The sequence below is a fragment of the Nannospalax galili genome, unplaced genomic scaffold (assembly GCF_000622305.1).
Source record: "Nannospalax galili isolate Female #2095 unplaced genomic scaffold, S.galili_v1.0 scaffold2271, whole genome shotgun sequence".
NCBI lineage: Eukaryota > Metazoa > Chordata > Mammalia > Rodentia > Spalacidae > Nannospalax > Nannospalax galili.
In genome coordinates this window covers 14548-41296 of record NW_008329329.1, presented here as the reverse complement: position 1 = coordinate 41296, position 26749 = coordinate 14548, and the positions used below count along the sequence as shown (strand labels likewise).

The window sequence follows — 26749 nt, the reverse complement described above, 5'->3', positions numbered from 1 at the left end:
CCCAGCCCAAGGCCAAAGACCCCAGACCCCTGGACAGCCACTTGTGCAAAGCATCATTCAAAGGCTTAAGAACCTAGTGTCCAGATGTGACATCAGAACAAGTGTTCCTGCTTGGGTAGAGGGGACCAAGTTGAGTGAGCGTTCCTGCTTTCCTTTCCTACCCTCCCTCAGACCCCCAGTCTGTGGAAAGATGCCAGCACTCAGGGCTGATCTTCCACAACAGTTCGCTGGCCCGTACACCAGTCTTCTCTGGAAACACCTAGAAGTTTGCTTCATCATTTTTCTAAGCAACCTCAATCTAGTCAAGTTCATAACCAAAATTTACCGCTGCAGGTACAAGCCCTACAAGTCAAGGAGGACCAGTGGGTTCCAACATGAAGTTTGAGGCAACACCAACATCCTGACCATGGCAGGCTCCACCATCCAGAATGCAGGGGTGAGTCTATGAGGATCCAGGAAACTCCGGCAACCAAAATGAAGCTCCCTTCATTTACAGAACATAGACCCAAGCATAAGTACTATGGACCCACTGGCTGCCTTTAGTGGGTGTATTTGTCTCCTGTGGCTATTGTAACAAAGCTCCACAACTGGGCAGGCTAAACCAACAGCCCACCTTCCCGCAGTTCTACAGGGCAGCCTGATGTCATGGTTGGCAGACTGTCCACTACCTCTCACCCCTGCAGGGAAGATCCCGCCTTGCTTCCCCCACCTTCTAATAGTGACCACGGATCCCCCCGCCCCCCGTGTTCCTCGGCTTGCAGCCACAGCACGTAGCCTCTGCCTCCATCTGTGCATCTCCTCCTCTTCCGGTAAGGATGCCAGCCCCACTGAAGAGGACCCACCTACTCTAGAATGAGCTCATCTTAACTAATTAGGTCTGTGCCAACCCTGTTTCCAAATGAAGTCACATCCTGAAATGCTGGAGGTTAGAACTTCAGCAGGTATTTGGAGGACTATAACAGCAACCTATCTTTTTTTTTTTAATGGTGATTATGCTTAAAAGCCTTAACAGAAAGTCTCTATAAAAGAGAGGAACTAGGGAGAAACTTGGGGGACTGTTAGCAATGATTAGGAGCACTGACTGCTCTTGCAGAGGACCTGGATTTGGTTCCCAGCACCCAGAAGGCAGCTAACAACCATCTGTATCTCCAGTTCCAAGGGATCTGACGCCCTCTTCTGACCTCTGTGAGCACTTCACAACATGGATATGCTTACACATATGCAGGCATAACACTCATACACATAAAATAAAAATAAATTTTGGACTGGAGAGGTGGCTCAGCAGTTAAAGAGCACTGACTGCTCTTGCAGAGCACCTGGGTTTGATTCCCAGCTCCTATATGGTGGCTAACAACTGTCCATAACTCCAGTTCCAAGGGATTCAACACCCTCTTCTAACCTCTGCAGACATTACATGACACAGGTGCGTCATGCAAGCAATACACTCATACACATAAAATAAAAATAATAAAATAAAAATAAAATGAATTTAAAATACACAATAAATAAATATGTTTTAAAGGAAAGACCTAGGGAAATGGAGCCCTCTTTGCCCCTGAGATTTGAAAGAAGAGAATCCAAATGCCACCGTGGTCGGTGGGGACTGCACTGTGTCTTCTCCTGCCCTGCACTCTCCACACAGCAATTCTGACCCTGATGGAGTTAATGTCAGACTCTGTAGGGTAAGGGCTTAGTTCCAGGAGACTGTTCCCCCATGCTGACTGCCAAGTGCGGACCTGTGCAGGCTCTACGCTGGTGACTTCCAGGAGCACCTTCTCAAGTTTGCCTGAGAGGCTCACAGGACCCAGGTTTGTTTACATGTACTGGTTTACTATAAAGGATCTTGCAAAAGGATACAGATGAGGGAATCCTTAAGGAGAGGGACAGGGAAGGGGTGGACCCTCCAGGACCTCTTTGGATGCACCACCCTCCAGCACTTCTCTCCACGTATTCACCAACCCAGAGGCTCTGGGACCTGAAGCTTGGGGATTTTTATAATGGCTTCAACCAAGGCATGATCGACTATCAAATCAATCCCTAGTCCATCTTCCTTCCTGGAGGACAGGGACTGGGCTGGAATTAAGTTTCTCATCATGACTTGTTCTTATGTTGTTGTTCAGTTTGGTTTGGTTTTTGCTTTATGTAGGGTCTCTCTGAGTAGTCCAGATGGCCTCAAACTCAAGATCTTCCTGTCTGTCTTTCAAGTGGTGGGATCATAGGCTGCTTTGGACTCTCTGATGGATAGCCCCCACCCAGGAATCTGTTACCAGTTTCCTCATTAGAACAGAAAATATTGCTGCTGTCACTCAGGAAATCACAGAACATCAGGGATTCTGTGTCAGGAACCATGCCGAAAGACCAAATATATCAGCGCAAAAGATGAATTCATCAACCAGGAAATTACAAAGGACTTAGTAGCTCCCAGAGGCCACATATGAATCTCTCTCGCTCTCTCTCCCTCTCTCTCTGTCTCTGTCTTTCTGTCTCTTTTTCTGTCTCTCTGTGCATTGGGGGGTGATGGTACATGCACATGAGTGTGTGGATACGCAAGCCCTGTGCACAAGACATTGTGTATGTGTGTTTTTATCACTCTGACTTATTGCCTTGAGACAGGGTCTCCCACTGAAGAGGAAACTAACACAGTTTTGGGTAAACTAGCTGCTCAGCAAGTTCCAGGGATCTGCCTGTCTCTGCCCCACCTCCCAATGCTGGGGTCACACACAGCCATGCTGGGCTTTTTATGTGGGTGCAGGGGCTTCATCCTTGGGTCATCAAGCTTGCAAAGCAAATGCTTTCATCTACTGAGCCATCGCCTAAGCTTGGAATTCTTTATATATTTCAAAATCACAGTCTACTCTTTCATACCAGGCCACTGAATCCTTACAGTAAGATGATGCAGAACTCAAAAGAGAAGGGCACGTATCCAGAATCCCACCAAGTCCTAGATAATCAGTCCAGTCCGTCACAGCATCTGCAAACGCCTCCAGGGCAAGGCTGGTTTGCAGGTTTGCTCCGTCTTGTCGCATTCCAAAAGTGGGCACCATCTCAGCAAGCAGAGTTTCCCCTCTTAGGTGTCTCCTGTGATGGAGCCAAGAGGCAATACTACTTTGTGCTCTGAGCCAGTTTTCAAAGTGTTAATGGAGTGTGGCTATCCCTCTTTACAGAACCTGCTCACTCAGCCCCTTTGCCTCCTGTTGCTATTTGAACTCCTTTTCATTTTATTTATTTTATTTAAGTGCTGGAAATCCAACCCAGGACCTTGCGGATGCTAAGTAGGCACTCTACTACCGAACTTCATCCACAGTAATCACCTTGTCCTCCTTATACCCAAACCTTTCTACCTGTGAAAGGGCAATTAGAATGAATCCTGTGCTGGCCTTAGCTGCAGACAGTGATGATGGTGCCACAGGTGCCTCCCCTCCATCCACTCCCATTCAGATGTGGGGGGCTGGCATGGGCTGAGACTAATGGGCTGTGTGCACCCTAGTCCACGTAGCCTTGTTCGGCATCAGCTCAGGCTTTGCCAGATGGGAATGAAGGCAAACCCACCCCCACCAGGCCCTGAGGAATTCTGCCCGAAGCTGCAGTTTCTTACTTAGGGATCATGCTTGCTCTCAGCACTTGTCATCACAGCCCTCGTTTTATGACATAGTCAGGTAGGAGGAAAAAAAGTTGGGTGATGTGGGGGAGAAAAGAAAACAAAACTCCAGTCATTACATCAGCATGCCCCTCCCTCAGCAAGAACTGAGTACCAGCATCCTCCTAAGCCCTGCTCCAGACACCCCAGGAAACAGCTAGTGGGGACTGTCCCTTAGTCCTACCCATGCTGTGTGAGTGCACACGTGCGAAGACGTGAGTCAGCCCTTCCTGCTTTATTGCCCCATTTTAAATAACCAATACGCCATTGCCTGTTCCACTTCTCATCAAACTCATACTTGGAGTAAGCCCTTCTGCACTGTTGGACTTTGTGGGTTGCATCCCTTGGCTAAAGAAATGATGTCCAGCTAGCCACATTGGAGCGTTAACTACCATTGTAGCTTTTCCTACAACACTATGAGTACTTGTACGTTATATCAAGCACATAAAGCACAGCCCAGAGTAAGTGTCCACTCCTGATAAGAGCTACCAGCATCAGTCTGACTTGCCAGCTGTGTCCAGTATCTTGCCCACAGGGAATATGCCACATGGTCACCAACAGTCCCTGCCTCTTGCTGGCAGACAGAACAGTCCTTGTTGGCATTTTGTGCCTCAGAGGATATAAGAGACTGTGTGTCTATGTTCAGCCCAGCTTGACCCTGCTGTAGTTCCCACTGTCCACTCACCTCAGGGACCAGGTGGCCATATAAGTAAGCACACAGGGACATCTGTTTGTGGATCACAGGCGCCTTCTGAAACTTACAGAGGTTCTTCTGGTGGGTATCAACATGTTCTGTTTTAATATGCCCCCCAAATTTCCATAAGTCTGTGCTTCATGTGACTAGCTCTGATTAGATAGCCCATTGTCCGTTGGCCTCTGCCCATGAGTCAGTAAAACCCAAACATGGGACTTTGTTACAATTGTTGAATTCTTCAACATGCCGTGTAGCCCACCAAGCTAGTTTGGGTTTTTAATCTCTCCCTTTTAAAATTTTTTTGTTTTTGTTTTGTTGTTGTTTGTTTTGTTTGTTTTGTTTTGTTTTGACAAGGTCTATCTGTAGTCCCAACTCATCAGGAACTCACTATGTATACGAGGCTGGCCTGGATCTCACAGAAGTCCACCTGCCTTTGCCTCCTGAGTGCTGGGATTAAAGGTGTGCGTCACCATGCCTGGCTTCTCCTTTATTTTTAGAGTGATGGCTATCCAACTGTCATCCGTTCACCCTGGAACTATCACCTACGAACAGTTCTTGGTGAATTGGTTGACAGCTGTGTCCAGAGCACTGCCTGAATGATAGTTGAGTCCAGTGGCCCCTCCTGTAGTTCCAGAGTCAGTCCTGGCGGGAGAGGCTCCCTGTTTGTATCCCCCCTTCCCCTGCCTTCGTTTCTCTGGCACACCACAAGACATCGTGGGGTTTGGGGTATAAGAGCCTTAAATCATAAGAGTGGCTTCAGTTCACATCTCATGGGAAGCTAGTAAATGCCTCTTCAGTGGAAGTCTAACACCCAGTAGTCTCTACTGAGAGACACTCCGAGGGCTTGGCTGTACACCCCAGATTATACTCCACGTAGGGCTGCCACCTGGAATTTGTCTGCAACAGCATCCCAGCTTCCAATCATCCTGTGGAGCACAGGCATGTCCGATCAATGTAATGCAGAAAGGGAACTTGAGTGCCCAGTCAGCTCCAAATGTCCATCCCCATAATAAAATCAGCTAAAAGAGACGTAGCTGCTTAACACAAAGCATGTTCAGACATCCCCATTTTCTTTTTCAATTTAATTTAATCTGTTCCTTCTCAGCATCTAAACATTAAAATTTTTTTATGTATATGAGTGTCATGCCTGTATGTATGTAAGTGCACCTGTGTCGTGCAGTACCCACAGAGACCAGAAAAGGGCATCAGATCCCCTGGCACTGGAGTTACAGACAGTTGTTAGCTACCATGTGAGTGCTAGGATTCGAACCCAGGTCCTCTGTAAGAACAGTCAGTACTCTTAGCCACTGAGTCATCTTTCCAGTCCCACTATCTCCATTTTCTTACAAATTTTCACCTGGATTCCCTCAGCCGTTGTCATACTAACTGTGAGTTCCATTAGGCCTTGATCAACAGGCCTGAGTTTACAATACCAAATGGGGGAATGTCTCCCTGAACAAATATAATATCAATTTTCATAAAACATTAAGATAGTCGGGTATGGTGGCACGCACCTTTAATTCCAGTACTCTGGAAGCAGAGGCAGGCAGATCTCTGCGAGTTCAGGTCCAGTCTGGTCTACATAACCAGTTCCAAGCCCGCTGGGGCTACAGGGATACCCTGTCTCAAAAAGATAAAAATAATAATAATAATAATAAAACATTAAGAAAAAGTAAACACCCTATTACATAAAGCTTGTTTAAATATTCCAATGTTCATAAACTTATCAACTCTAATGTTTCCCTCAGTCTCTTGTAGTCTGAGTTAGGTCTTCACCAATGGGGTTTGGTACCTTGGTGAGTAATGATTCCATATGAAGGAGTCTTGGGAACTTCTCCAGCTCCTGGCCATTTATAGTAGCACATATAAAGCTTTGGATCCACAGAGAGGGGTCCAGGCAATAGACCCTGGTCCTTTGTCAATCTTTATATTGATTAATTTGGCTCACCATTTGCCCAAGTGATAGAGGCTAGAGTATCTGTTTTAAAATCTTCTGTAGTTTCTGAGTAATTTTTGCTTTGAGGGGTGACTTTGAGATGACAAATATTTTTTGCTTAGTCAGGCTTGATTCAGGCTTCAGAATCTACTGCTGGGCTCGTCTGTGTACTTCCTATTAAGCAGAAACAACCCCTCCCCAACTCTTCAGTCTCTGATCATTCTCAATATCTGGTCCACTTCCTCATCCCCCACCATCCCCTGGTGATACCTGATCACCCTGTGTCTTCAGCAGGAAACCTTCTGACCCTTGATGTTACTGCTCATCAATTTTCCATCCATAGATCCCACCGCGCTTCTTGGCTAAAAGTTCCCTCTTGCCAGTGGTGTATTCAGAGTTGAATCCATTATCTCTTCTTCCACTATAAGCTCCTGGTGCTCTGGTCCCTACATCCAGGAAGATGGTTTTAAAAAGTCTTCCAAGTGAGATCTTTTTTAAAGGTTAAAAACTCATTCAATTTTATGTCTTACAAGGTCTTTACTGAGTTCAATATTATATAACTGTATTAATTCAACTGTGAACCTAAAAATTTCCAGTCACTTTTGAAAGAGATGTACCTTTGCTCTGGAAATTGTTATTGAATATGTTATAAAACTGTAATGAAATGCTTCTAATCATGTGGTTATTAAATTTTTTCAAAAAAAAAAAAGTCTTCCAAGTGGACAAAAGCAACTTAAGGGAGAAAGGGTTTATTTTGGCCTGTGGTTCCTAAGGGGACAGTCCATCATGGGGGGAAATGCATGGCAGTCGGAGCAGGAAGCTGGCTGGTCACTTGCCTCGGACTCAGAAAGCCAAGTGTGAACAGGAAATGGGGCTGAGCCGTAAAGCCTCAGGACTCAGCCCTAGTGACTCACTTCCTCCAGCAAGACCGCATTTCCTGAAAGCCTCCACGACCTTCCTAAACAGTGTCACCAGCTGGGAACCAAGTGTTCAAATGTGGCTCCTATAGGGGATAGTGCACACTCAAGCCCCAGCCCTAGTGGTACCAAAGCACCGGGCTGAATATATTTGAGTCTGGTCTAGTATCACTGTTGGACCCAGCGTGACATTCTTCTTTCATGCTGGCCATTATAGAGAACGGTGATCAATGGGCTGAATAGTTCACCTTTTTTTATTAGTTTGCTTGTGCTCAGGAGTCCAGGAAAACAGCTTCCAGGGATTCTCCAGTGGTTTTCACATCAGTGAGCAAACACAGATCAGCTGTAGTGTCATCAGGTTTCATCCCATCCTTTCATAGTTTCCTTCCTGCTTTTCAAAGCATTTTTAGTTACATTAATGAGACTTCTGCTCAGAAGATCTCTTCAGGCTTCTGCAAGACAAGAGCATTCTAGCAAATTCCACTTCATGGATGCCAACCGTACAATAAAGGTCAGAAAGAACTGGACATGTTTAGAGAGGTCTTTTGAAATTAATAAAGAGAGTCATTAAAAGATGTCCAAGGATGCTGCCTGACACATAAAGGCAGGAGTCCACTTTGTAGCCACTGTAAAAAGTATTTGAGGGGCAGGACTTGCTACAGTGCTTGTTATGCAAGCTTGAGTTTGATCCTCAGAACCCATGTAGAAATGTCGGACGCAGTGGTAATCCCAGTGCCACAGAGCTGGAGGCAGGCAGAGCTCTCGTGTTCACTTGTCATTCCCTCAGGGCCTCCCCATATTAAGGAGGAACAGGGGTACCTGGAAAAATGACTGAGGTTAAGGGAGAGGTCTTCAACTTTATGAAGTCTGTGTAGTACAGTTTTGAACTTACCCTGAATCCAACAGGAAGAATAATGTCCAAATGAATGGAAGGTTCTGGAAGATGAATCCTGACACACCATGCAGAAGCTATCTCAGGCACTCAGGCATACACAACAATGGAGTGAATCCTCAAGTCTGGTCAAGGTGGCTGTGCTGAACTGCAGGCCTCACCTGGAAGCGATACACCTGGACAGGGCGGAGGTGGAGAAGACAGAGGAGACAGAGGTAGAGGAGGAAGGTGGGGCAGGGCCAAGAAGGAGAACAGGAAGGAGGGAGTGCTGAGCTGGATGTCTACTGACTTGCAAACCAACCTGTGGAGTGGCCCTGTGCGGCACACTCTCAGCTCTGACTCAGGTGCAATCACCAGTTTCCCAGAGAAGTGAAGAGCTTGCCTGGTGGCACGGGTATGTGAGAGCCATGGTGGACTGTTGTTGTCTCCTTCCTGGCCTGGCCTACAGCTATCAGCCCTGTTTCTGTGCAGAGATCGCACTGCCCTGGCTCTGTGAAACCTTCTGCTCTGTCAGTCTTGTTTGGGGTTAACTTCATTGTGGCTGAGGGGACTGCACTGACCCCAAGACACCAGACATCAATCTGTTGAAACCATCCTTCATGACAAATGACCCCACACCCTCCTCTCTCTGCTGTACCCTGTAGTTTTCTAAGTTCCTGAGGCCTGACTGGCCATTGAGAAGGAACCATCTGTTCTAACCTCCTGCCTCATCTAACCCTGCTTTCTTCTTTGGGGAGACTGGGGGAGTTGATCCTGGCTTGACTGGGCGTCATTCTACAGTGCTGAACAGAAGACAGAAACCTGCCGACAATGTTTATGTCACAAGAAACCTGATAAAAGATTGAGAAATACTTCCATTAATTATAGTGAATTTTCCATTTATATGGATTGAATGATCAGCATCCCAGATTACCCTGAGGTCACACTTCTGAATATGTAAAGGGGAGTTGATCCTGGCTTGACTGGGCGTCATTCTACAGTGCTGAACAGAAGACAGAAACCTGCCGACAATGTTTATGTCACAAGAAACCTGATAAAAGATTGAGAAATACTTCCATTAATTATAATGAATTTTCCATTTATATGGATTGATTGATCAGCATCCCAGATTACCCTGAGGTCACACTTCTGAATATGTAAGTATCCCACTAATAAAGTGGGATGCCCAGACAGAAAGTGTCAACACTGAGCTAGCTCTGGGCTGTGACTTCTCTGGAGCTGTGGCCCACCAGAGTTGTGTGACCCTGCTGTCCTCTAGTCTGTCAAAAAGCAGCAGATTTTAAGTCTTAGCCACGAGCTTCACTCCTGTGTTAACGCCTCAATTCAAAAGTGTCAAATGACTGAGGAGCTAATGCTGTAAGTGATCTGAGTTCTCACCTTCACCTTATCTGATCGTTTCCTCTAGTTCATTACAAATTTCAACATCCTCCTTGGCATGGGATACTCTCCTCGCCTCTCACCTGGAGGCCTCCTGCTCACAGGCATGAAGATCTGGCATCCTGACATGGACTGTGCCGGTGAGTCAAACCCAGGTGTGAGTACTTGTGAATTTCCTAGTAGGAGGCAGCCAGGACCATCTCTGATCCCAGGATGTGGAGGGAGGTTTGACAACCATAGTTGCTTTTTAACTCACACACTCCCACGGCTGCCTGGTGACTATCAGACATGGCCTCAGCTTCTGACGCATTCACTTAGGATGTCTGGCCACCACTGAGGAAGTCCCTGAATGGCTCTGAACTCACTCACTTAGCAAATGACCAAGGGGCTGCAGGGACCTGGCACTGGGTGGCATAACATATCTGGGAGCCAGAGGAGGTCATTGGAGGTGTTCGTGGGTATCCTCACTGACCTGCAGTACAGGGAGGAGGAAGGCTGCTGTGGAGCTCTGTCTTTAGACTACGCTGTTCTACTGGCTGAGTATTTGACAGAATAAGAAAGAAAAGAGAAGGGAAGGGGAGGGAGGGGAGGGAGGGGAGGGGAGGAAAGACATACAAGAAAGCTGGATTGAATTTCTGGTGTTTTGTTTCTCAGATGTGTCAGGTGCATCAGCAAGTACCTTCTCTGCTGCATCTGGCAGCATGGCAGTGCCTTGGGGGTCCTCCCATCCTGTAGGAAAGACAGGCTGCCTATTTCCCTTGCATTTGGATACCCTCACCGGCATCCTAAATGGGCATCCCTAACTACAAATGGAAATACCTAGAACAGCAACAGCAATTTAAAAAATGACAGTGGAAGGGGCTGTAGAAATGGCTTGGTGGTTAAGAGTACACACTGCTCTCCCACAGGACCGAGTTCAGTTCCTAACACCCACACAGGGCAGCTCTCAACCTCTTATAACGCCAGCTCCAGGAGATCCAGTGCCTCTTCTGGTCACTTTGGGCATCTGTGTATGTGTAGAAACTCATACACAGACCTGTAAATTTAAAATTTAAGTCTTTCTGCCTCCCAAGGCTCAAGGATCATTGCAGAAGAGGGGGTAAAAAGATTATAAGAGTCAGAGGTGGTGGATGACCACAAGGAAACAGAATTTTCCAGACAGCTGATCATTTACTCATATGAACTCAGGGCAGTGGTGACAGCATGCACAAATCCCATGCAAGCTCAATCCAGACAGAATCCCAGCATAGACATTGGGAAGTGGGTCAGAAACCCCAACCCAACCTAAGAATCTTTTGGCAACTGATGACTGCTGGGAGGGGGAGAGACAGTCTTACAGGAATGGAACTCTTGATAGATTAACCAGGCTTCAGGGGATGGACCCACACAAAGGACATTTGGGGACACAAATCAGGCTTATGGGCTGAGGTAAATAGATGATAGATGATAGATATAGATAGATAGATGATAGATAGATAGATAGATAGATAGATAGATAGATAGATAGATAGATTTATATTAGAGTACATTAAATTGGGTGGAGCAGTAAGAGGAGGTACAGATGGGGAGGGGATCTAAATACCATCAAATTATATTGTATGAAAAAATCACAAAAGTTCAATAAAAATAATTTTAAATTTAAATTTTTTAATTTTCAAATAACTAATTTATTGAGAATTTCATACATGCATATAAGGTGTTTTGATCAAATCCATGCCCACTCCCTCCCCTCCAACTCCTCCCCATCTCCCCGTCATGTTTTCCTGATAACTTCATGTATTCTTTCTTCTTTAATTTTTTTATGGGGCTTTTGGCTACTCTAACATTCCCCCTTCTGAAGAGGTAACCCTAAAATCTTTTAAGGAGTAGATAAAAGCTCCCAAATACTTTTGACATTTTTTGGCTTTGGAAAGGAGTAGGTTGCTAAGAGGCCCAAGGACATTTTGACTTTTAGCCAAAAAAGAAACTGGCTACTTTTCTTTGGGGTCTTTTTACCCTAACTGCCTAGCCAATTCCTATCTCCTATTCTTATCACACCATCCTCTGAAGAGGTTACCCAAATTGCCAATAGGGAATAGGGACACCGACCACTCTGGCTTCTTCCATGCTGAACAGGGACACAAGGTGAGGCAATTGGGGTACCCCTTCAGTGGGTCTACCTAAAAGACTCCCAAATTGCATTACTCTTGTCTCTAGAGGGAAAAGAAAGTCCTTGAATTGTGACTAGGAGATGTGAAGGAGAAGTAAAGGCAAGAGTAATCAGCATTACAAGTTCTAGACAGGGAACTAGAAAAAAGTCAGAACAAGGCAGTTTTCACATGTTCATATGAGAGTCCATTGGAATTTCTTGACAAGGGCTTCCGAAAGCATTCCTCTGTTGGGTTCCTCCTCATTTTTCCTTTGTCTTCCAAGACTGGACTCTAGCATGATGGATTCAGGATTTGCTTTCAGGTATTTTGATAGCTGTTGGGTTAAATAATTTTTAAAACACAATGGAGCAAGCACACTCTTGCCCTGCCTTTGCACTTGACGGATGTGTGAGGCAAACATGTTATTCTTTCCTAATGAACTGATGCAGGAGAAAGACACTTAGGGTTAAAAGGCAAGATTGGAATGAACATTTTTGAAAGGCTAAATAATCCAATCTGGGGGAAATCAAAGCAAGCCACCACAGCATGCTGCCCTAGCACACTGTTTATAGAGGGATCTAGGGGAGAGTATGCAAGACATGTTGAGGTGACCTGAGACCCGCCACCCATTGCACTGGGCATATGCCATTTCCGGTAGACCTTGCAGGGGAGGTTTGCTGTGTGGGTGACAAGAATATATTAATTTCCTGGCCACTTAGAGTGCTAGAGAAAGATTAACCAACTGTAATATACGAAGGGACTCAAATTTCTTCCCGATACAGAGAAGGGATTGTTTGTGGTACTGGTATGAAGCAGAGACAAACACATCAAGAATGATGTTACAGGAAACACATCAACCCCAGGGCCTGCTCTGGGCACTTCCGGGCAGCAGCAGGACCTTCCCCCACTGAAGAGATGCGATCAGAAGTTGGCCTGCCCAAGGAAAGTCTGACCCGGAGGCTGGTCCCTCTCTAGAGTAAACTAACGCTCACCCTTTGACTCCCGGTCAAGAGTCGCGCTGAGCTGACTGTGGCCGCCCCCAACAGCATTTAGAGCTGTGCAGGTGAAGCCTCTGGACCAGCTGCTTCCAGGAGCCATGCCGACTGTGGACGATATTCTAGAACATATAGGGGAATTCCACCTTTTCCAGAAACAAACATTCTTCCTCTTAGCTCTGCTCTCAGCTGCCTTCACACCCATCTACGTGGGTATCGTCTTCCTGGGCTTCACCCCTGACCACCGCTGCCAGAGTCCCGGGGTGGCCCAGTTGAGCCAGCGATGTGGCTGGAGCCTGGCAGAGGAGCTGAACTACACAGTGCCAGGCCTGGGGGCTGCGGACGAGACCTTCCTCCACCAGTGCATGCAGTATGACGTGGACTGGAACCAGACCAGCCTTGACTGCGTGGACCCTCTGTCCAGCCTGGGTGCCAACCGGAGCCACCTGCCTCTGAGCCCCTGCCAACACGGCTGGGTGTATGACATGCCCGGCTCCTCCATCGTCACAGAGGTAAGTGAGCTTAGCGATCAGAGTGCAAAAAAAGCAAATACTTGAGCTTTATGAAGGAGGAACTAGGAAATGCCTGGATCTTGCACCTACCCAGACATGCTTTGGGGACCGCTAGGTCTTATGAAATCCTAGATGGAAATGTGCTGCTTCTCATTTGTTCAGGCTGGTTAGTGAGAACCTCCTCCGACTCTGACGGTGATGTTTTTCATGTGTGCAAATCTCAAGAGTAAGAAGCAAGCACACACTGGGAAATGCTGCCAGGTGTGGGGATGCACAGAGCTGCCTCTGCGGGAAGCCCATCATCCCTTCTATTCTGACACCGTCCACATAATACCAGAAAGCATGTGGCCCTCCCCCAAAATGTGCCTTGCTGACAGGTGTGATGAGATGTGCTTCTCTTCCACAGCCCCTGGTTTCCCTTTACTGTGGCCAAAGTGCCCACAGGGAGCTGTTTGGGGCTGCAGACATAATATGGCTCAACTGCTTTTATTAAAAAGTATAGTCATGGGGGCTGGAGAGATGGCTCAGTGGGTAAAAGCACTTGCCATGCAAGTCTGACAACCTGAGTTTAATCTCTACAACCCATGTAATAGCTGGAGAGAACCAAATCCACAAAGCTGTCCTCTGACGTCGACCTATGTACAATGGCATGCACACACACACAATAAAGCAATAAAGGGTTTTTTGTTTGGTTTGGTTTGGTTTGGTCTTTTTGAGACAGGGTCTCCCTGTAGCCCCAGCTGGCCTGGAACTCACTGTGCAGACCAGGCTGGCCTTGAATTCACACAGATCAGCCTGCCTCTGCCTCCTAAGTGCTGGGACTAAAGGCATGTGCCACCAGGGATAGCGCAGCTGTTAAAGGCCAAGGCTAACAACCAATAAAGGCTTTTTTTTTTTTTTTAAAGAAAAGATACAGTTATGAGCTGGAGAGATGGCTCGGTTATTAAAGCACTTGCCTTACAAGCATGAGGAACTGAGTTCAAACTTCATAACCCGTATAAAAAAGCCCAGAGTGATTATAGTTCCAATTATAATCATATAATTATAATTAGGGAGACAGAGGCAGTTGGATCCCTGGGACTCACTAACCAGCCAGCCTAACCTAGTTGGTGAGTTTCCAGCCAGTGAGAGACCCTGTCTCAAAAAAAGTAAGGTGAATAGCTCCTGGGAGCACTAGCAGAGGTCGCTGTCTAGCCTCCATGCACATATGCACACTCATGCAAACATACACATACACACACAAGTATACTCACAGTACAATCTATCGTGAAGGCTCAATAAAACAAGAGAAAAGTAAACATGGAAGCCTTCTGCTGAACTGTCCTGCAAACATAGAGGAAGCCAGCGGAGCTGCTTGGGCTGAGAAGGACTCCTTGAGTCCTACTAGTCTATCCTGATGTTTAGTGGAGGAGCCTTGTCTAGAGGCGCTGAACTGAGTTCCATACCACGTTGAGGTTCCTGGAATTCTGGAACTGACATCATACCACTCTAAGAGGCTCTGAAGAGTGGCTCACATCATCCCTTTGTAGAGAGCTGAGGAGCCAAAACAGAGTAGAGCTTTGCACCAAGCCGCACAGTAAGAGACTGCAAAGTTAACATGAGACTTCTGGGCCCGCATCTGTTCATCCACCACCCACCTCCCAAACAAGAGCATAAGTAACAGCCATCAGCAGGACACCCTAAATCCCCCAGCTGTTAAAAAGGACAACTAAGGGGCTGGAGAGATGGCTCAGAGGTTAAGAACACTGACTGCTCTTGCAGAGGACCCAGGTTCGATTCCCAGCACCCACATGGCGGCTATGAACTGTCCTTAACTCCAGTTCTAGGGGAATCTGAAACTCTCTTCTGACCTCCACGGCATTGCATGACACGGGAGCACTCACATACATGCAGGCAATACACTCATACACATAAAATAAAAATAATAAAAAAGGTGTATTTTATAATAAAAAGGACAACTAAGAGGTTCTTGAAGCCCACTTTCCCCCTGGCTGTACATGCTTATCGTGTCCTCACATCTACTTGCCTCTGTATATTAATACAAGAAGGGAAGAGACGGGTTTGTCTGTAGGTGGAGTGACTGCTTGCTTTCAGACGATAGAGCAATGTTTTAGCCGAATGAAATATTGACAGACGGAATGCTAAATAAATTTCAGGGCAAATCTTTTGGTGATGTAAAGAAAATTAACACAGGGGCTGGAGAGATGGCTCAGTGGTTAAGAGTACTTACTGCTCTTGCAGAGGACCTGAGATTGGTTCCCAGTACCCACATCTGTACCAGAGGATCAGAAACCCTCTTCTAACGTCCATGGGCTCTTATACACACCTGTTGCACATACATACACTTAGGCATACACATTAAATAAATAAATATATCTTTTAAGAAAAAGAGAGAGGGGCTAGAGAGATGGCTCAGCAGTTAAGAACACTGGTTGTTCTTGCAGAAGACCCGGGTTCAAATCCCAGCACCTACATGGCAGCTAACAACTGTCCATAACTCCAGTTCCAGCAGATCCAATGGCCTCTTCTGTCCTCTGCAGGCATTGCATGACATGGGTGCACTTACCTACATGCAGGCAATACACACATACACATAAAAAAATAAATAAATAAATTTTTTTAAAGTTTAAGAGAGAGAAAGAAGGAAAAAAGAAGGAAGGAAAGAAGGAGAGGGAGAGAAAGGAAAGAAAGAGAGAAAGAAAGAAAGAAAGAAAGAAAGAAAGAAAGAAAGAAAGAAAGAAAGAAAGAAAGAAAGAAAAAGAAAGAAAAGAAAGAAAGAGAAAGAAAAAAAAGCAAGCTGGGTTATTGGCACTCATCCACCCCAACAGCAGAATTCACGTAAGTACAACACACTAACCAATTGCATCCCTGGGGTTCCCAGTTGGGAATATCCAAAGAGCTCCCTGGGCTGAGTTGCGTCTAAAAGAATCCTAATAGTGTCTCGTCTTCTCTCTTTGCCGGCTTGGAACACACCTCACAACTGGATAGTTTAACCTAGTGTGTGCTCACTCCTGGATGCTGGACCTGTTTCAGTCGGCAGTGAATGTTGGGTTTTTCGCCGGTGCTGTGGGGATTGGCTACCTAGCAGACAGGTAGGAAAAGTATCCGCAGGGGGATTTAAATCACTCACAGGTTCAGAAAGCGCTTGGGTTCAAGCCCTGCTTGAATCCTTCTTTTCCCTAAACACACAGACCACTCACTAATATTTGGTTCTTCTACAACCTTGCCTTAGGTTGGTTATTTTTATAATCTTGGATTCCTTCCAGTACTTTGATAAGAATGACTGTCGGATTTATTCCCAGATTCTCTGGAAGTCATGGGAGATTTCAACACTAGGCAGAACTTTTTTCTTGTGGGGTCATCTAACTGTTTCAGGCTAGTGGGGAGAGCAACAGATTATTTCATCCCTTTTGCAACTCTGAGTGGATTCTTTGGCCTCACCTCCCCCCCCCACATGGTCATGAGCTTTCAGGTCTATGAAGTCTATACATCTGGCCCCTCCTGATTCTCATACACCAGACACCTCAGCACCAGGCCTCATTTCCTATTGACCCCTAGAGCCAGGTGGAGCTATGGGTATGGAGCCTGAGACCTAAGAATCCAAAGGGGAGTGGGGTCTGCTTAGACCAGGAGAGGTACACATGCTACCCCAATGCTAGTGTCCCTGAGAGGAGAGGAAGTCTTTCTCATGGCAGACTCTCTCAGAGGAGCTGTGCCTCTGTTCCTCAATAGTCAGCCTCTGACCTGACCAGCTATCACTCTGGTGCTCGTTCATCCACCATCTTGAAACCCTGTCAGTCATCTTTTCTCTGTTGATGACTGTTAGCTAGTATGCTGGATCCTCAAGAGGAAGAGTAGAGACTTAATGGGTACTGCAGATACCTAGGCTGTAGGGGTCCAAGACACACTATTCATAACGCCCACCATGCCGGATAGCTCCAGCTGTCAACTAGACACCACTGAGAAGTGGGAACCTCAGTAGAAGAATTTCCTCCATCTGATTGGCCTGTGGTCTATGGGGCATTTTCTTAACTGTTGAGTGATGTGGGCAGGCCCAGTCTGCTGTGGGTGGTGCCGCCCCTGGGCAGGTGAATCTGTGTTGTATAAGAAAGCAGGCTGCCAGGCGTGGTGGTGCACGCCTTTAATCCCAGCACCCAGGAGGCAGAGGCAGGTGGATCTCTGTGAGTTCAAGACCAGCCTGGTCTACATAGTGAGTTCCAGGACAGCTGGGGCTACAGGGAGACCCTATCTCAAAAAGACAAAAATAAATAAATAAAAATAAATAAAAAGAAAGCAGGCTGAGCATGGGCCAGGGGAGCAAGCCAGTAAGTAGCGATCCTCCATGGGCTCCTGCCTCCAGGTTCTGGTCCTGAGTTTCTGCCTAACTCCTTCAGTGGTGGATTATGACCCAGGAGTTGTAAGATGGAACGAACCCTTTTCTCCTCAAGTCGGTTTTGGTCAGTGTTTCATCACAGCGATATAACTAATTAGGACACTCCCTGTGCAGGGCATTCTCATGAACCAGGCACTGAACTCTTGGACAACTTGGACAGTATCATTTTCTCCAATTGTCAATCATCTAGTAACATAGTGATATATAACTATGTATAGTAACATATATAATACACAACACCATTTGCATATATAATAGAAATATATTTTTAAAATTTTATATATAATATATAAATTATATGTTTCTATCATTTACATTTTTTTTTGGTCTTTTTGAGACAGGATTTCCCTGTAGCCCCAGCTGGCCTAGAACTCACTGTGTAGACCAGGCTGGCCTTGAACTCATAGAGACCTGCCTGCCTCTACCTCCAGGGTGCTGGGATTAAAGATGTGAGCCACCACACCCGACCTTCATTTACATATTTCTATAATTATATATATTTGACTCTGAAATAAATGGCAAATGTGCTCTGTGCACACTGCCTTCCTAGGCCTCCCCAAACTATACCCATGTGTGACCCAGACCTATGACTATAATACTAAATGTAAGACTGCTTTCTCTAATTATGTATCCGTCTGAATTAAAAATTGCAAACAAATTAAAGGTTCATTAGAACCTAATGACTTTACAAGGTCCTGAGGCCCACTGGGAAGTGGAGGAAGGAAGGATGGAGGAGAGGCCCTGAGCTATGTCACAGAACATTTGTAGCATCTGCTCAGCCTTCCTCTCTAGGCTCTCCCAGCCTGACTGTGGGAGGCTGTGAGGTGATGCAGGAAGTCTGAAAGTAGCTTTCTGGGGGCAGTCAAAAAGTCAAGACAGACATTAGTGAGAAGGTCCAGGATCCCAACCTCACTCCCTGGCTGCTGGCCGGGCAGCTGCTGGCTCATTCTCCCCGTTATGTACAGGTGGACACTAACACCCAGTTCTCCTGGAAGCACTGAGCCCAGAGGTGACAGCCTTACCCAGTGGGCTGCAGGACCAGTTAATTCTCATACCACTCAGGTAGAGGCGGGTTCCAATCTCTCCTCACAGCATTCCTGAGTAGCAAACTTGTCAGTTACCCTCCTCCTATCATGAGCTCATCCTTCTGTTCTTATGCTAGAAGTCTCTAGAAAGCTGTCGCTTGTCACTGCTCCCCAAAGGCTGTAGATGTTTCCAGTTCTTCCGAAGGGACCTGGGGTTTTGTATGTTGTTGCTCTTTCTTCTGTCCTACACGCAAGAAGGAAAGGCCTGGTTGGGAAAAGCTATTTATCTGCTGCACACTTAATGCCTACAAGTTTTAGATATAAGACAAGAATCTCATGGGAACCCATTCTAGCCACAAATTGAAACCAACATTAAAATAAAATATATTCTCTTCCACAAAGAGTTTTTAAAATATCTTAATAGATGATTTTAAGAAGAAAGCCAGAAAGGTATTTTTTAAAAATACAAATAATACTGAAAAGACAAGACATTGGAGAGAGAGAGAGAGAGAGAGAGAGAGAGAGAGAGAGAGAGAGAGAGAGAGAGAAAATAGACAGGAAGGGAAAAGGGGTGAGGAAGAGGAAGAAGGAAGAGAGAGAGGGAAGAAGGGAAGGAGGGAGAGGAGGAAGAAGGGAGGGAGGGAGGGAGGAAGGGAGAGAGGGAGGAAGGGAGGGAGGGAGGGAGGGAGGAGGAAGGAAGGAAGGTAAATTAAGTCTTGGAGGAGTCAACTTCTCTAGGGTCACCTTGTGTCACAGAATTTCAAACTGTTTTATAGGGTGTCTAATTTATTACTTCACCCTTAACTCCCTAAGGAAGGTTTATTTATTTATTCATTTTTATTTTATGTATATGAGTGTTTTGCCTGCATGTATATAAATGCATCTGTGTCATGTGATGCCTGAGGAGGCCAGAAGACGGTATCAGATCCCCTGGAACTGGAGGTACAAATAATACTTAGACACCATGTGGGTACTGGGAACCAAACCCCAGGTCCTCTGCAAGAGGAGCCAATGTTCTTTACCACTAAACCATCTCTCCAGCCCGTAAGGAAAGGTTTTAGTATCAGCGGACATACTTTAAAAAAATAAATAAATAAAATTGTTGGGACTGAAGAGATGGCTTTTGCAGAGGACCTGGGTTCAGTTCTCAGCACACACATGGCGTCTAACAACCATCCTTAACTCTAGTTCCAGAGGATCCAACACCCTCTTCTGACCTCCACAGGAATTGCATGACACAGATGCACTTAAATACATGCAAACAGTACCCTCGTACACATAAAATTAAAATAATAAATAAAAAATTTTAAGAACCAATTCATCATTTTCAAACTTTTTACTCTAGTAAGGAATAATGAGTGCTATATTTAGTGGCATGCCATAGATGGTTGTCCACAGGCTCCCTGGAGAGGGCACATCCATCAGAGTGAAGAAGCTGGACACGGGGGCAGCTACAAATAGTATTTCTACCACATAAATAGTCTTTCTGCAGAGATAGCTTAGCGGTTAATGGCACAAATAACACCGGAAACACAGATGGTCCCATGTAATAACAGAATTAGGAAGTGATACATTTTGCACATGTGTTACACCTGTTTTTAATGTAACCTAACTGTTAGTGCACATAATTTAATTTTAACAATGTCTGTGTTTAACAATTAACTTGCAAATTTTCTAAGACCCTGACAGCTTTTGGGAGTCAGCACCCACTGTCCTAATGCAACTAGTTCAAAGCAGAGGCCCACTGAGTTGTGGTCCATTGCACCCAACTGCTCAGAAACTTGCGAAACAAACCCTCCACCAACCACTCTGTGTACATTGTTTTACTGAGCACCCTCATCTGATCTCACTTAGGATCACAGCAGCCTTTTAAAGCAGTTTTTACCATCCTGATTTATAAAGGAAATTGAGGCATGATGAATTTAAAGCACTTTCCAGATGTCAGTTAGCATAGACATTGCCCTAGATCTTTTATAAGTCAGGCTGGGATCCATCAGGCCGAGCGAGCCTGAGAGTCTGCATCTTTACCCAGCTCCCAAATGATGCTGGCCTGCCCTTCCCTGCCATGCTGGTGGTACTGGTCCCTATACTGGGTATGAGGAAGCTAAAGGATATACAGAACTGGTTCCCGTCCTCTCCTGTTTCATCTGTTGGTTTTTCATGAAATCATTTAAGCAAGTGCTGTGTGTAGTGGTGCAGGAAAGGGGAGTGTCTCTAGCTACTCAGAGCTCCAAAATTCCTCCTAGCCATGCCCTAAAGAGTTTTATTTTATTTTTATTTACATTTAGGGAGCAATATGTGCATTAGTGCAGGTGCCCACAAAGGTCAGAAAAGGGCATCAACTCCTTTAAAGCTGGAGTTACAAGTGGTTGAGAGCACCTGATAGGGGTGCTGGAACCAAACTCTGGTCCTCTGCAGGAATTGTACAAGCTCTTAACTTCTGAGCCATCTCTCCAGCCCCTCCCATGCCTTTATAAAAGAAATAGCACTCTCTCTTTCATCAGAACAAGCCCCTCAGTACAGTTTCCCTGCATCATGGATTTGGTTTTCTTGCTTGGGTCTCCAGTAATAAATTCCCCTCCTTTATCCGAGGAATTTTGTCTGTGTAAAGGAGTAGACTGTAGCCCTTGACTCTGTACCCAAATTACTATGGGCATTGAGGAATCCTCTCGGGAAAATGCTTGCGGATTATCAATACTGAGGAAAAGGTTGTAGGCATGTCCAACCTATGACTCCAAGGCCCAAAGCGGCCGAGAACAACCGAGAGGACAGCCCAACATGAAACCACAAATTTACTTTAAACATTATGAGGTATGTGTGTGTGTGTCTGTGTATGTGTGTCTGTGTCTATGCCTGTGAGTCTGTGTGTATCCGTGTCTGTGTGTCTGTGTGTATCCATGTCTGTGTGTATCTGTGTCTGTGTGTTTCTGTGTCTGTGTCTGTGTGTCTGTGTGTCTGTGTGTATCCGTGTCTGTGTGTCTCTGTCTATGTCTGTGTGTCTGTGTGTATCTGTGTCTGTGTGTCTGTGTGTCTGTGTGTATCTGTGTCTGTGTGTATCTGTGTCTGTGTGTTTCTGTGTCTGTGTCTGTGTGTCTGTGTGTCTGTGTGTATCTGTGTCTGTGGAGGGCAGAGGTTAACATGGGGTGTCTTCCTCAATAGCTCTTTACCTTATTTTTTGAGACAAAGTTTCTCACTGAACCTGAGCTTGCCATTTTGGCTAGACTGGCTGGCCAGTGAGTCATGGGGACCCCCTGTCTCTGACCCCCAGCACTGAGATTGCAGACTCATGCCACCACACCTGGCTTTTTTGTCTAGATGCTGAAGATTCAAACTCAGGTCCTAGTGCTTGTACAGCAAGAACTTTACCTACTGAGCCATCTCTTCTGCTCCCATTATGAGAATTTTTTGTTTTAAAAATAACTCCATTGCATGGTTCTTGATCATAAACTTTGCAGCTTGATACAATCACAATGTCATGTCATGTCAGGCAATGTTGGAAAGGCCTGGCTGTGTGATAGGGAAAAAAAGGCTAAAGAATGCACGAGATGTGGCTTTGGCTGGCTTTGGAGAAAAGGCCATAAGATTCCACGACAGTGGGAGGCATCACTGGAGAACTGGAAATGGTACGGCTGAAACAACTTTCAGTTTAGTAGTCTACATTAATGACTGATACAGCTTGAACTTTACAGGTCGTACTTAAAATATTAACACCCTAGAATAATTATTAACAATGTTGTGGATCATTTTCAAACGGTTAGTTGGTATCTGTAATAGTCACTAGAATCCAACTGCCCTTTAAGAGAAGCAATTACAGAATGCTTAGCTCATCATGAGGATGAGCAAGTCATAGGCAAAACATGGATTTCAGTTGAACGTTAGATATAATAGAAATCTAACAGCGAACTAAGTGTCTTTTAAATGCTACAAGGAGAACATGGTGGGAAATGACTGAGCTCCAAGTCCACTCTTTGAGAGCCAGCAGTAGCCTATTTTCTGATACTATGATGCAATACCTGAGTCTAAGTGACTCTGTAAAGAAAAGAGGTTTAGTTAGCTCACAGCTCTGGAGGTTCAAGGACATGACACACCTGACAGCTTGGCCCTGGCAAGGTTCTTAGCAGATGGCAGCATGGTGGAGGAGCATAGGAAAAAGAGGGGACATCATGAGCTAGGAAGCCAGAGATCTGGCTTGCCCATATAACAATTCACTCTCTTAAGAACTAATTCAAGGACTGGAGAGAGAGCTCATTTGATAGTGTTTGCCATGCGAATACCCAGGACCCAAGTTCGATTCCCAGGACCCATCCTCTAAAAAAATAAGCTGAGTATGGTGGTGCATGCTTGTAAGCCCAGCATGGTGGTGGCAGAGACTCTGGCTGGCCAGCCTACCGTTGTGTTCCAGGCCAGTGAGAGACCCTGTCTGAGGAACAACACCTGTGGCTAGCCTCTCCTCCACATGTTTATACGCACACGTTTATATGCACATACACACACACGCACACACACACACACACAAGTACTAAGTGAGGATCCCACAAGAACCACTTTAATGCCTCCTGAGGAGATGTCCCAGTGATCTAAGGACCTCACCTCAGGATTCGCCTCTCAGAAATTCACGGGCTTCCAACATCGACACACTGAAGACCTGATACATAAATCCTTAGGGGAGAAACCACTTCCAACACAATATCAGCTTTGAGGAAGGGAGGACAAAGTTCTGAGCACTCTATCTGAACACCTTATGGAATCCTCTTTCTGGCTGATTTTTTCCCATGTGAAGAAATCAAGTAACATATGAGAAATCAAGTCACCAACATACAGTAAGCCATAAGGCCACTGGAAGATCCTGGCCACCAGATTTCTCTTGTGTTCTATGTACTTGGAAAATGCTCTAAGTGCCCAGACCGATAAAGTCTCAGTCCTTCAGATAAAAACATGAATATCGTTCTACCAGGATGTGCCATAACAAATGGGCTGTGGGATAATAACCAGGAGAAACCGAAGAGTTTCCATGGAGACACGCAATCACCAGGAATCCAAATCCACTGCTGCAAATGTAGTGTATATTGAACATTAAATTTCAGGGTTTTTTCCAAAGTGGAAAATTTTTTAGGTAAATAGCTGGTTGGGACTTTGATACAAAGACTCCTCAACTCATAAACTGCTATATGACCTGGCTAAATTTATAGAGCATCAATTCTTGGGTGGTCTGGAAAGAGAAAACCTCAGAAGACCCACCACAATGGGGGACTGAGAAAGTCAGTAAGCCCTGGGCGAAGGGGTTGTCCCTCCAATTTATCCATAGTAAACTCACAAAGGTTACTAAACAAGCCTGATGTCAGGGATCTTTGGGGCGCAGTTATCAATGCATGCCTCTGCAATTGACAGCTAAATTTTTTAATAATTTATTGAGAATTTCATACAGGGATATAAGAATATAAAGTGTTTTGATCAAACCCATGCCCACTCCCTCCCCTCCAATTCTTCACATAGTGCCCATCACTTTTTTCTGATAACTTCATGTATTCTTTTTTTTTTTTTAAACGGGATTTTTATGGGGCTTTTGGCTACTCTAACATTCCCCCCTCTGGAGAGGTAACCCTAAAATCTTTTAAGGATTAGATAAGAGTTCCCAAAGTCTTTGGAAATTTTAGGCCTTTGGAACAGAGTATGTTGCTATGAGGCCCAAGGACTTTTAGCCAAGAAACTGGCTGCTTTTGACATTTAGCCAAGAAACTGGCTACTTTTCTTTAGGGTCTTTTTACCCTAACTGCCTAGCCAATTCCTACCTCCTATTCTTATCACACCATCCTCTGAAGGGGTTACCCAAATTGCCAATAGGGAATAGGGATGTAGACCGCTCTGGCTTCTTCCATACTGAACAGGGATGCAGGGTGAGGCAATTGGAGAACCCCTTCAGTGGGTCTATCTAAAAGACTCCCTTAGGGGGAAAAGAAAGTCCTTGAATCCTAACTAGGAGATGTGAAGGAGAAGCAAAGGCAAGAGTAATTAGCATTGCAAGGTCTAGACAGGGAACTAGAAAAAAGTAAGACCAGGGCAATTTTCAAATGTGCATATGAGAGTCCATTGGAATTTCTTGATGAGAGCTTCCAAAAGCATCCCTCTACTGGGTTCCTCCTCATTTTTTCTTTTGTCTTCTAAGGCTGGACTCGAGAGTGATGCATTCAAGATTTGCTTTCAGGCATTTTGATAGCTGTTGGAGTGGTTAGAACCAGTGTCAGTTCCCTCTCAAAGCCTTCTAGATAGGGGGAGAAAACAAATTTATCCATCATTTTGGAACAATAGCGGTTGTCTCCCTTAGCAACAGGTGGGCACTACAGTATTGGAGACCAAGATTTGGAGTCTTACATCTGAGCAGCACTTTCTGATTCAGAACAAAATCATCAATGAGAGATAATTGTCTAAATAACTTTTTATATGGACTTAAGCCTAATGTCTGAGAAGTGTAATCCCTTGAATTCTTAAAGGAATATACTGATGACTTTACTCTTCGGTTATACTTTCCTTTTGGGTGTTTAAGACCATACAGTTGGCCCAAATAAATCAATTTATTTTTACACTTAAGGTCATTTGAGGATCTGTTCCTCAGGGATCACATGGGCTTGGGAGGAGCTCCCGGCTCCTTTCTTTTACCAGTTCCATCTATGTGAAGATAAGTCAAAGGTCCTGCTCGACCACGGCTGGTTTCACTTGGAAGTATAAATAAGATGTTTCCTCTGAGTTGACCTCCTCTTGAAGACTGGACACTGGTTCAAGTCCATCTTGTGGGGTCTCCATGGCCTCCCTGAACAAGAGGACAGGTGACTCACCACAGTTACAGGACATTTTGAGAGATGTTCCATAGTCCTCTGGAACTTAGTCGACTTTGGAGGGCAAGGGGAAAAACTGTCCTTTATGTCCCTCTCACCAGATTAGTATAGGCCTCAAAGTACGGCTGTTAAACATCCAATAAGGTTAGTTCCACTAGTCCGGTACTTTTAATTACCATGTGCTATGTAATGCTGGGATTAAAGGCATGCGCCACCATGCCCGGCAATGTGTATACTATTTTTGTCTCATCCTTTATATAGCATACCAAACCTACACAGACCTTCATCACTTGCTTAGGCTTTCTCATTTTTTTCTATTTTGGAAAATATCTCCATCCCATATCCTTTTAACATCTTTTAATTCTCATTTTCTTTTTTAATAATTATGAGACATAATAACATTAACAAATAAATTTTCCATCTGTTGTGAGACTTCTTTTCCCAGCGATACTAAGCAATGCTTATTCCCTTTTAAGGTTCTAGTGTCAAACCAATGTTTGATTAAAGCTTTACTGGGGAAGCAATGAATTTTCTGAGCTCACTTACTGAGATAACTGAGGGGTTGCTGAGGTGTATTATGACCTGAGGGTATGCACACCGGAAAGTCTTTACACAGCATGGGTCAAGCCTTCTCTTCCTAGCCTTCCCCAGATTATATACCTTAGCCCTCCCCACATCCAGGACACCATGTGTGATTATGGCCAAATTACATACAGTTGACCAGGAAGAGTGGCTGGATACTCTGGTGAGGGTCCAATGACCCTGTTTGCCCCTCCTTTAATGAAAGAGCACAACGGACAACAAGCCCAATTGTGATGATGTTTAGCAAGCAGGCACTGCTGCAGTCATGATGATGGTAGTTATTTCATGCAGAAGACACTGCTGTTCCGTATCATCTTATTAAAAGGACATGGAATTTAAAAGGGTTTGGTGCTAGGATCCACAAATGAGGGAGAATATACACCTTTTATTTTTCTAAGTCTATGTTATTTCAATTAGTATAACAGTTTCTAGATCCATCCATTTACCTACAAATTTCATTATTTCATCTTTCTTTACTGCTGAACAGAACTCCATTGTGTAAATATACCACATTTTTGTTAACCACTTATCAGTTGAGGGGCACTTAGGTTGCTTCCATCTCTTAGCTATTGTGAAAAGAGCAGCAACAAACATGGTTGTACAAGTGTCTCTACAATAGGATGAGTCCTTTGGGTATATGCCAAGGAGTGGTATAACTGGGTCAAATGGTAGGTTCATTTTTAGTTTTTTTAAGAGTTCTCCACACTGTTTTCCATAGAAGTTGCATGAGTATGCAATCCCAACAGCAGTGACTGAGCGTTCCCTTTTCTCCACATCCTCACCAGCATTTGGTATCATTTGTTCTCTTGATCTAGCCAGTCTGGTTGGGG

General features: G+C 45.1%; 1 protein-coding gene across 1 annotated transcript in view; it reads left to right on the top strand.

Moving 5' to 3' along the window:
* Nucleotides 1-12542: 12542 nt before the first annotated feature.
* LOC103736998 (solute carrier family 22 member 2) overlaps nt 12543-26749 on the top strand; it is a 26958-nt gene continuing 12751 nt past the window's right edge. Inside the window, exons 1-2 of the mRNA XM_008836675.2 lie at nt 12543-13089; nt 16078-16181. Of these exons, the coding sequence (XP_008834897.1) occupies nt 12679-13089; nt 16078-16181 (515 nt within the window). The 5' untranslated portion in view covers nt 12543-12678. The remainder of the gene's footprint in view (nt 13090-16077; nt 16182-26749) is intronic.